Source organism: Pogona vitticeps, chromosome 3 (assembly GCF_051106095.1).
Source record: "Pogona vitticeps strain Pit_001003342236 chromosome 3, PviZW2.1, whole genome shotgun sequence".
NCBI lineage: Eukaryota > Metazoa > Chordata > Lepidosauria > Squamata > Agamidae > Pogona > Pogona vitticeps.
Window position 1 is genome coordinate 208,964,255 of NC_135785.1, and position 12,157 is coordinate 208,976,411.

Genomic DNA, 12,157 nt, shown 5'->3' on the forward strand with positions numbered 1-12,157 from the left:
CATAACTGGCTGTGGGCATAGCTACAACTGCATACGAATGATGATAACACCAGCAGGCAAAGCTTTCCAGCAAGGAAAAACTTCCTCCATTTCTCCTACAGATTTTCTGACTTGTATATAATCCCTTTTATCCTTTAGAAGCTAAGGAGCCATAGGAAAAACTCCCACCTGCTGGTGATGTTCCTACACTTTTGGCAGCATAGCTGACATCAACAGGATTTCAGCCACTGAATGTTGTTTCCATTAATATAAATATTGTCCCATATACTGTAAGTCCAGTATGGAAAATGGAGAAGTGCAAATTTCAAAGGATATTATAATTTTAATTAACATACAGGTTCAAAAGTGTGAGATATTATAATTTTAATTAACATACAGGTTCAAAAGTGTGAAATTCCCTTAACCTACAAACCAAACCCCTTTGTCATCTAATCTAGTTTTCACCTGCTTTGTGCTTACTCCATGTTCTAAATTCCTTTTCCCCAGCTGGCCAGTGAGAAGAGATTGCAAATCTGTTCTCAGCATTGATTGGCTCTGCAATCACATCTGTCTCCTTATGCCATCTTTGCTTCCATAAATTAAAGTGTACAGTGGTTGAGACTATATCAACCTGTCTTATGTGGTCTTCTAAATCTTAAAAACAAATACACACAGCAACCAAATATGTCCTAAGCACACAAGGTCTGTTGTATCTCTGCAGTCAGTGCTCCAGTTACCATTCCTGTTTATATTATTACAGAGCTGTCATCGTATACATATTTATTCAGAGGTTCCAGTGAGGTCAGTGGGACTGAGTCTCAAGTACATGTGTGTAGAAATCCACCCTTAAAATTCTATTTTTATTACAAACCTTCCTATACGTTTATTCCCTCATAGCATTGGCGATTCCAGGTCTCAAGTTGAACACCTTAACAAAATATTTAGCCAAATTAAAAATTAAAGCCTTGGGAATGTTTTAATTGGTGGCATACTTACACTTCTGTATTTGACAATATATTCCAAAATAGGTGCTCCTCCGTCATCTTGTTTTGTTATGCTCAATTTGAAGCTTTTCCCACTGCCTGGTTGCCCATGAATAGATGGAGGGCTTGGTTCACCTAAAAGGCAAGATGAAAATGTTCACATTTTACATGCATAATTTGCAGATTTAAATTGATCTCATTCAAAAAAAGAAACACTGTGCATTACATTCTAAGAGTGTGACATATGCCACTTACCTGACAGTGTTTATAATTAACTGAGGTAATGGTGCTTTTTGAAGAAGCAGCTGTATTAGTTTGTGCAAGCATATAGGTTAGTCTTTCAGATGCCACAATTATTCTTTCTCTTAAATTAAATTAAATTACATTTCTCTCTGAGTTGATAATGCTTTCTTACAAAATTAGGATGCAATCAGTACTTGAAATCATTTCAAATATGAACGCATATGTCTTATATAGCTGTCTGGAATAGAAGGAGTTCTAGTCAGACAATTCCTGACACCTGTATCACCAAAGCTTCATGAATGTTAGAGGAAATAATCACAGGATACGTTTTTCTTCTGTTTATTGAGCAACAGGGGACAAGAATGCCTGTCCAGATATAATGCCAGCCATCCTGTTAGATAGGCATGCAATGGGGAAACATGGGAAATGGTAGTGGATAGCATGGCTCCATCTTTCATTGATAGTGCTCCATGTGCCCCACGAAACATGAACTGGCTGAATATATCATGTCTGCCCAGGCAGTAAATCCTTCTCCATTCAAGCATACTGGCCTTTGAGTTACCAAGCAAAGGTTATACAATTTTTAATGGCATATAAAAACTACATGATTTGCTGTTGTAGGTAAGTATTCAGGGAGCAGACATGGGGAATTAATTAAAAAGATGGGAAAATTGAAGCTTACTTATGGTGACTATTACATTCCTGAGTTACTTACTTAACAGTAAATAAATAAAGAAATAAACAAACAAACAGGGAAAATCACATTTCTATTATTTCAGGAGTCTCTAGTTGGATGCATACATGTTTTGTTTTCAGAGATTTCCTGGTTCTAGCCAGGAAAATAAACATAAACTCTGGAAAATAAAAATAGGTTTTGGAAGAAGCAGTTGGTTCAGAATAATTTTGGAAAAGGACCACTCTAGATCACTGCATTTGGAAGGCCTGTGAGTAGCTAAAGAAGATGACCTCTCTTACAGATCTGGGAGATGCTACTGTACAGTTCTGTGGTTAATTACATTAAGCCAGTCATGGACAAATAAGGCAATTTAATATCATTGTTTGAAAGGGAACATAATGTTTCTCATTATATTTAGCTTGGAAGTAGCTCTTCTTATTTTTCTGTATTGTTTTCCTTAACTCAACAGGTGAAAGTTGTATGGAATGGTAATATGGAACAACCATATTAATAATGGGTGAAAGGTAATTTTTAACAGAGATTGTAACAGAAAATTGGCAGATACTTTCTGTTGATGACCTGGGGGAAAATGTGCCTCATGCTCATAATTCTGGACTTGCAATGGGCTCAGTACAAAAACTGATATAATGTGTGTTGCCCGTCATCAAATCCACCTATGTCATAAAAAGAAGGCTAAGTATTTGAAGAGCATGTCCAAGATTTGATTCCTATCAGAATGTGGAAAAACAGTTTACTTACCTGCACCCGTTGTATATGAAATCACATACTAGGTTTCTCTTTGTGTCTGTGCAAACTCCTCGGAACCTTTGAGCACCTAGCAATAGCAAAAAACAAACAAAACCCCCCAAAAAACCCAAACAATCTCCTGTTCACCTGACTCTTACTTTGCATGCTCCATATGAGCCAAGAATCATTCACTTCTTTACAATCCATTGTTGAACAACAAATTAAAAGATTTTAAAAATGTGACAGATTGTGTGGAGGCAGGAGGGATGTGTGAATTCACAGATGACCACTCAAAGAACTATAGGCATGTAACTGTTCTTCATCGTGGCCTCAATAAATCACACATTGGGTGACTAGTAAACTCTCTTACCAGATGGAGAGGAATCCCACCAGCAGAGATGACATCAACACTCAACTGAAGGAAGCACCAAGTTTAGCACATGCTGTACATCTCATCTGTAATGCTTGATAAATGTTAAAGCTTGGCCGCCTTACATACGTATATCTTGCAGGTGAACACTGAAGCTAGAGTAGAAGCCACCACTGCTCTGGTCAAATGTCCTCACAACTAAAGAAGGCAATGGATGGTTCAATAGTTGATGGTATTTACTATCCAAACATTGGGGTGACATTGACTGGCCTTTCTTCTGTCCTCGTCAACACACAAATAGTTTATTTGATTTTCGAAATTGCTTCTTCTTCTTCTTCTTCTTCTTCTTCTTCTTCTTCTTCTTCTTCTTCTTCTTCTTCTTCTTCTTCTTCTTCTTCTTCTTCTTCTTCTTCTTCTGTAGCTGCTGGTGCTACAACAACAACAACTACTACTACTACTACCAATACAACAACAACAACAACAACAACAACAACAACAACAACAACAACAACAACAACAACAACAACGATGACGATGATGTGCCAGGAAATTGATTCTGATTTATTGAGACCCCTTCCAGGGATTTCTAGATAGTGAGTACTTAGAACTGGTTTACCACCCCCTTCTTCTGGGTGGCAGTTGGGATTGTGCAGTTTGCCTATGGCTACACAGGCTGGCTCTTTTCCCAGGAGCCACAAACTCCCAACCTCTGGCTCCACTACCAGATATCTAAATTACTGAGCTATATGAAAAGCAAAGATGCTGCAAACATCTAGTGTACACAAGGCTTTCTTAAGATCACTAGACAGGGACATGGAAAGTGTGGGGAAAACTAGGGGCTGGTTGATACGAAAATCTGAGATCACCTTTGGTAAAAAGGACAGATCATAAAGTTGCAGAAAAGGAGAGCCTTGGTGCAAAGCACAAAGTTCATGAACTCTCTTGGCTGAGGTTAATAACCACAAGAAACACTGTTTTGTACAATTAAAGATAAAGGTCTGACGTGGAGAGAAGTCTGAAGAGTGATCTCTCCTCAGAAGAGGAAACTTGGCATCAGGAACAATGTTACTGAACTAAATCAAGAATATTTCAATAATAGTTTTGAAGAAGAATCATGCAAATGAAAGTAGGCATCCTTGAGGTCTACTAGAGTAAACCAATTCACTCCCTCCAACAGCTGCAATATCATGGAAAACATCACCATCTGAAATTTCTTGGGTTGAATTTCTTTGTTTGACATTTCTGAGAACTAAGAGTGGATGCAGACCATCATCTTTCTTCCGCATTGTAAAATATTGGGAATAGAAACCCGAGTCTCTGTGTGCTGGAAGGACTGGTGCATACTTTTGCAGAAACATCAGTATTTCTTCTTCTAGAATGTCCAATGGTGGTGTAATTTAAACAAGATCTATTTGAGGGAGGGAGATTAACTCTATACCATAGACCTGGGTAAAAATACCCATTTGTTGGTGATGATAGCGCCCCAGATGTTGAAATACGGCACTAGGACTTTTTGGTAGATGGTTGATTGTAGAGATGGGCTTCAGTAGATCTTGTAGATAAGGAAGTCCAACAGTTTGCTTAGACTTCCTGTACATTTTCTTCAATGCTGTGGTTGGTATGAATTTTTTATGCTGTGTTGCTTGGATGCTGTCTTTCATCCATATCTCTCATAGTGCTTACATGTTGCATCAGGTGGCATATAGTGAACCTTTCTGTACTCACAGAAAGGTATTGGATAGAACTGGGGTGGGGTGCAAGTAGAAAGAAGTGGCATAAGGAGCCTCCCTTTTAAAAGACATGAACACCAAGGGAGAATGAAGGACATATCTTACATTGCATAGAGACTCATGCAGTTGACATCGATCTGATGGAGACCTCAATCTAAACAGTGATACCAATCAGGAAGGGCTTTGGTCTGACTCTCCATTGGCCAAGATTGGGTTAAATGACCTTTTCCAGGTAGTAAAGGCACTGGGAGTGCCTGTCAGAAAATGGAATTTTATTTGAACACAGTGTGCAATTTCTAAATGGCCCTAAAACAGCTGTAAAAAAAGAAGAAAGAAAGAAAGAAAGAAAGAAAGAAAGAAAGAAAGAAAGAAAGAAAGAAAGAAAGAAAGAAAGAAAGAAAGAAAGAAAGAAAGAAAGAAAGAAAGAAAGAAAGAAAGAAAGAAAGAAAGAAAGAAAGAAAGAAAGAAAGGTGGGAAAAACATGGAGATAACTAACCCATGGGTAAATATGAATAATAAAGTCCATTTTTATATAAGAGAAAAAGAAGATGATAAATAATTATTTACAATTTTGTTGTTGCAAGATAGTAAAGAAAAAAGAAAAAGTGGAAGCTCCCTGAGTTGCTGCCTCAACAGAAGTAAAGAGGGAGCGGAGGGATTTCTGGTTGGCATGGAGCATTCATAATAAGGGCTTGGTTGAGGTTTTTTGCTTTTGCCAAGCTCTTGAATGTTCCAAGGAGTTTATACAGGTACAAAGAGAAACCCAATACGTGATTCATATAGACCATGATGATAAGCAGTGGTTTCGAGACCAAGGATAGATCATGTTTCATACTGTATAAGCAACATGGTGCAAGGAAATTAAGTTTTAGAGGTGCTTCCAGGCACAGTGAGAAGTAGATAGGTCATCAGCAAATGAACATGAAAATGATTTATTCATTTTTCAATTAACACAAGTAACTTGAAATAATAATTTAAAAAGAATATAATTACTTACGAACTGGTAAGGTCTGAAATATTTCAATTTTGCTATATTCTCCTTGCCCTTTTCCATTTACCGCAGCAACCTTGATTTCATATGTTGTATTTGGTTCCAAATTGCTAAGAACAACCATTGCTAAAAGGGAAAAGAGTGAATCTTGTTTAAAAACAAGCGTACCTGGTGCCAAAATGGATATTACATTCTGTAACATTTCTGTTTCACTTAGTTTATATGCATCACAGAAGATAATACTGTGCTAGATTGTTATTTTTATATTAGCTTGTTACATTGAATTTTTTTTATATTTAAGGATTTTGATCAGGTAAAATGGGGTAAAAATGAAAATCCTGGGGGTAATGAGGATGAGCAGAGTGACAATATTGATACTCTCATATCCAAGATGAAGCAACATCATTTCTCCAAAACCTGATGTTTTCAAGCAAGTTGAAGCTTTCAAAGTAATTTTGAATATATTCAATAAGATTTTGAATTCAATTAATGTATGATTTTCTTCCTTTCAAATCAAGGGGGTAATGTCAGCATATATAAATTTTTTTGGGGGGTAAAAGGTAAAAAAGTTTCCTGACCCCTGCTCTAGTGTGATTTACTGTGCTCAGCAACAGGATTTTAGCCAATGTGACATGATGGAGTTGTGTGCACTATAGCTTTTCCTTTCCTACCATGAGTACCATACACTCTTCTAAAATCTGATCTACAGGAACCTAAAACCTTCTAGACATTTTAGGATAAACAGAACTGCAGGGAAGAGGAAAATCTTTTCCCTTGCTCATTTATTTAATCTTTTTTCATTAGTGGGATGTGTTAATTGGATACAACCATTTGTATTGCTTGCACATATATGCTGTTGTCTGGTTTCCAGAAAGAAAAATGTAACACAGCAAAAATATCAAGAAAATTGCCCAGCTTTTATCAACTCAACAGCATGAACAGATACAATTCAAATGTGGAGATACATCTCAAACTACTTCCAGTAAATACATATTAAATATCATCAGCATGGGTGGGGTGGGGTGGGGGTTGGACCTGATGGCCTAAGAGGCCCCTTCAAACTCCATTATTCTATGATTCTATGTTCATGCTGATGCAAGTGATTTTATTTCCTTTGAACTACTGGTATCTTCAATTTATTTGTCTAATTATTTTTTATTGGGTGATCAGGAGGTAAGAATGCAATTTTAAATCAATAAGCTGCTTGTTAATGGCCTGTGCACTGGGAGAAGCGACGCAATAACTTGTTGGATCTAAATGTTATATCTTCAATCTAGAACTTAATATACAAATTCTAATTATACTGTCACTCTCTGAGTATTCAATGAATTAAATATGAAAAAAATGGTCCAGGGGACAAGTGGAGAAAATATCTAAACCTTTTTGTCTGCATAAACAACGCACTAGAAAGCAATGGCTGCAATGAGAGATACTAGCAACTTGCATTATTGCTTTAAGAATGGGCTATAGGAAACATTTAATAAAAATGGTTATGCCATGTATTTTAAGTTTTTAAAAGTCATTTAAAGGAAGGCATCACATCGTATTTATTTTCCTTATTACTTTTCCTTTCTATTTCTACAATTATTTTTATTAATATAATTTGATTCTATTGCCTGTCAGACTTTTCTTCTGTACTCCTGAGCCAAGAGGGGATTCTAAAATGAAATTGGGAGCCAGAAAGACAGAATAGGACTCAGACCAGGTTCACACTGGCTATTGAAACTCACTGGAAGGGTGGTGGTGGTGAAACTGCCCCTTAAGGATATCACAAACCTCTGGAAAACCCACTGTGGTTACTAGAAAGCAGGTGCAACTTGATGTCATATAGCATTCACATAAACTGAGATTAAAGGCCATTCACACATTCAGAAATGGGTAATCTGAATGTTAGTGGGGGGGGGGGCAAAATACATAGCCCCTCTGCCTTAACTGTCCTTCTTTGCCTCTGAAGAAAGGTATTATGAATAAGGGAGTGTGCATGTGGAAGCTCTCTGACTGATTGAGAACCCTGCTTTTTGAGATTCACTAATCATGTGGGCTATCTCTTCTTCAGTTCTTCACTACCTACACATGGAAAACAACGATATTTTTTCTGAATGCCTGAATGGAGCTTCTGTTTGCTTCTAATTGCCATCTAGTGCCAATTAGAAAGTATGCACTTACTCAGTCTCTTATTTGCAGAAGTTCAAGCTACCCTTATTTCTTCAGATAAGAATAGGGATGCAGTTTCATCTGTCCTATCTTTGCATTTGCAAATTTTTCTTCTTTCTTGTGAGATGGCTGGTCCTATTTGAGAGATTTCTCACAAAAATGAGAGAAATTTTCATGCTACATTTAGATTAGGCATCTTTCCGTCTCGAGAGAGTATGGTAACGTGCCCTGTATGGAGGACTTGGAACAGTGCCTACTGTGGCTGAGAAGGCCAATTCGAGAGTGACAATCCCTTCCACACTGAAGACAAATCCTATCTGTCCCCTGTCTAGCTCCCTGATTTGACTGCTTTCATGAGTGCCTCTTTGCCTGGACAAAGGTATCTTCAAATTGGGAGAGGCTGTGATACAACACCTGCCTCCAGGCTGAACGCTCAGATGTCAGAGTTTCCCATCTCTTGAGGTCCATTCCTAAGGCCTTCAGATCCCGCTTGCAGATATCTTTCTATTGCAGCTGTGGTCTCCCTCTGGGGTGATTTCCCTGCAGTAATTCTCCATACAGGAGATCTTTTTGAATCTGACCATCAGCTATTCTCACAACATGCCCAAGCCAGCATAGATGTCACTGTTTCAGTAATGTATACATGCTAAAAATTCCAGCTCTATCTATCCATCCATCTATCCATCTATCCATCCATCCATCCATCCATCTATCTATCCATCTATCCATCTATCCATCTATCCATCCATCCATCCATCCATCTATCCATCTATCTATCTATCTGTCTGTCTTTTTAAAAAAAACTTTCCAGCCTCTATAATCTCACTTTGCTATTATTTTTATCTGCCTTGTAGCAAATTCAGTTGTTATTTTTCAAATATCTACCAGTGCATTCTGAACAGGAGGTGATTCCAGATACATTTTTAATTGGAAAATTATCTGTCCTGTTGTTTAGAAGAGAGAGGATCTCAAAGATGTTTGTTTTAGATATGACATTTCAGATAAACTTTGGTTACACATGCTTACTGAAGCATTATGTAGCAATTGGACAGTATAAGGATGAAGACCGTGTCACAGAGACCCCTGTCAGTGAGCTTTATTTATTTATTTATTTATTTATTTTATTTATATCCCGCCTATCTAGTCGCGAGGACTACTCTAGGCGGCTTACAGCAACGTTAAAATACAATAAAAATAAATAACCAATACAAAAACAGGTAAAAGAGAGAAAAAAAAAAAAGACAATAAAGAGATAAGAAAATCAAAAAATAGTTTTATGAGAAGGCCTGCCGAAACATCCAGGTCTTTAATAGATTCTTGAAAGTGCCCAGCGAGGGAGCTCCGCGAATGTCAGGAGGTAAGTTATTCCACAGGCGAGGAGCCACCGCCGAGAAGGCCCTATTTCTTGTTTTCTCTTTCCGGGCCTCCCTCGGGGTTAGGCTCCTCAGCCTCACCTCCTGGCTCGCCCGTGTGACCCGGGTAGAACTTGGTGGGAGTAGGCGTTCCGCCAAGTATCGAGGCCCTAAACCGTTTAGGGCTTTATACGTAAGCATTAGCACTTTGAAGTCGATGCGGAACCTGATGGGCAGCCAATGCAATGCGGCCAGAGTGGGCGAAATATGTTGGAATTTTTTCACTCCACTAAGTAATCTGGCCGCCGCATTCTGCACCACCTGTAATTTCCGCAGCAGCCTCAAAGGAAGCCCCACGTAGAGCGCATTACAGTGGTCTAATCTTGAGATTACGAGCGCATGTACTAAGGTGGTGAGCGCCCCCACTTCCAGGTAGGGCCGCAGCTGGGCTATCCGCCTAAGGTGAAAAAAGGCGGTGCGGACCACCGATGCCACCTGTGACTCCATGGAGAGCACCGGGTCCAGATGGACCCCCAAGCTGCGTACCCCATCCCTAGCAGGGAGAGTCACCCCCCCAAAAGAGAGGGAGCTACCCAAATCCCCGACTGTGGGGGGGCCCACCCTCAGCACTTCCGTCTTGTCCGGGTTCAGCCTGAGCCCGTTCTCCTGCATCCATTCCAGTATAGTCCCCAGGCAGCGCTGGAGGCACAGGACGGCTTCTCCTGCGGTTGGCAAAAAGGAGATGTAGAGCTGCGTGTCGTCCGCATACTGGTGGCACGAAGCTCCACACCCCCTGATGACCCCACCCAGCGGCCTCATATAGATGTCTTGTTTTTCTCAGGATTAGACATGGGACAAGTAAAAAAATGGTCTGTGATATTTGTCAGAAATCGCTGATTTGTTAAATATTCATCCCTTCATATTCGGGGGTTCCAGAGACCCCCACAAATACAAAGGGATGAATATTTTCCCATTTGTATCCATCCCCCATACAAATAAAATGGCTTTCCCATTCTGCCTATCAGCCTGTCGATCAGCTGATCGGTGAGCTGATTAGAAGCCACCCAGCCCCACAGCCTATCCCCTCTCCTTTCCTGTTCCTACCTTAGCCACCACTCCGCCACCCCCACCACACACATCCGCCACCACCCTCACCCTGCCAATGCCCCCACCACAATTGCTGATGCTGTCTCTAGCAGGCCTCCACAGCCATGGCCTGTAGAAAGGGACACTAGCTGACCTTTGCAAAGATGGCTGCTGTGGCTTCACTTAGGGTAGGGAAGCTGCAACTACCATCTTTGCAAACGGCAGTCTGGATTCCCTTAGCCTGCCTTAAGGGAGTCCAGGCTGCCATTTGCAAAGATGGCACCTGTGGCTTCCCTACCCTAAATGAAGCTGCAGTTGCCATCTTTGCAAAGGCCACCCAGTGTCCCTTTCTACTGGCTGTGGCTGCAGAGGCCAACTGGAGACAGTGGTGATGGCGATAACAGTGGCAGGCATTGGAGGATGGCAGGAGGCATTGGCGGGGGTGGTGATGGGTGGTGGCATCATGGGGGCAGTTTTTTAGTAACCCCGCATGAATCGATGAATACATTCACGCTTCGTTGGTTCATGGGGGCAGCTTCGTGAATTGTCAACTTCTGACGACTCACAAAGCAGGACAACCCGCCAAAATGGTGAATCATCCCTATCTCTACTCAGGACCCATTGAGTTTCCCACAGTGAGCTACCCTGCACACTTAGGAGAAAAACTATGTTGAAGTATCACTCTCTTGGGGGGACCAAAAACCTGAGAAGGCCTTGGTGACAAGAAAAAGGGAGTTCATCCATAACCACAAGAAGGGGGGGTGTCAAATAAAAAGCCAGGGAACTGAAGAAAGCACAAGAAAAGAGACACCCCCTCATATATGGAGGACACATGAACTAGGGCAGTGGTTCTTAACCTTTTTAAAAGAAACGCCCCCTTGAGCCATTGAGAAAGTTATTATTGCCCCCATCCCTATGGCGGTGGCATGGCGGCAGTGGGGTGGCAGCAGCAGTGCAGGCCCCATATCTGCTGCCAGCACTGCGGCTGCAGCCGCCTTCTCATGTTTGGCTTGCTCCATCACCCCCATATCGCCCTTCCTTCTGTTCCATCACCCCTGCATCACCCCTTTTTGTTCCATCATCCCCCTGAAAAACAAACTCACTGCCTGGGGATATTGCCCAGGTTAAGAACCACCGGACTAGGGTATTGGTCTATCTTCTGATACCTAAATAAGAAGCAGAGAGGCATCTTGCCTGCCCTGTCTCCTCCAGGCACTGTCTGAGTAACAAATTTTAGTTTTAATATTTACAACACTCCAGTTTTCTTAAGATTAATATGTATCCTGCTACTGCTTCATACACATGAATCTCTCTCATAAATTGCAGTAAGGCTTCTTTGAGGTTCACAGTTGAAAAATATCATGTCATCTTGGTTACTGCACAAACTAAGCCAGATGAGGATTTACATAACAAAACAAAAGAAACATACTTTTGGGGCAGATAAGTAAAAAACAGAGGAAATTTGAACTGGAGGATGGAAGAATTCTATGAGTCAGGAGGCCTGTTGCAAAATAGTGAATCTGACAGCAGGTAGAACCATAGGATGTGTGTCTCCACTCATGTTCTACTTTTGTAAATGTAAATATACTTATAGGGATGTTCATTGCCTTCACACAAATTTCTAACAACACACTGAATCAGGATACTTTTCTGGGATGACTACAGGGCATAGCAAAGAGCCCAGAGGCATTACAGAGTCCAGTGGCGTACCCACAGACCTCTTGTGTTAAATCTGGCATACACATATTCTACTCAAAATTCAGGAAAGGGGAAGAAAAACCCAAGAAGGCACTGAATTGGTGGCAAAGATGGAGGAGTGTACATGCTCTGTCTTCCTTGCTTTTCA

At 40.5% G+C, this 12,157-nt stretch overlaps 1 protein-coding gene across 4 annotated transcripts in view; it reads right to left on the bottom strand.

Moving 5' to 3' along the window:
* NCAM2 (neural cell adhesion molecule 2) overlaps positions 1 to 12,157 on the bottom strand; it is a 319,495-nt gene that overhangs the window by 55,111 nt on the left and 252,227 nt on the right. For all 4 annotated transcript variants that reach the window (XM_020789611.3, XM_072994055.2, XM_072994054.2 and 1 more), the window contains exons 13-14: positions 5,726 to 5,845; positions 976 to 1,097 (exon numbers count right to left, since the gene is read on the bottom strand). In XM_020789611.3, coding sequence (XP_020645270.1) covers positions 976 to 1,097; positions 5,726 to 5,845 — 242 coding nt within the window. The remainder of the gene's footprint in view (positions 1 to 975; positions 1,098 to 5,725; positions 5,846 to 12,157) is intronic.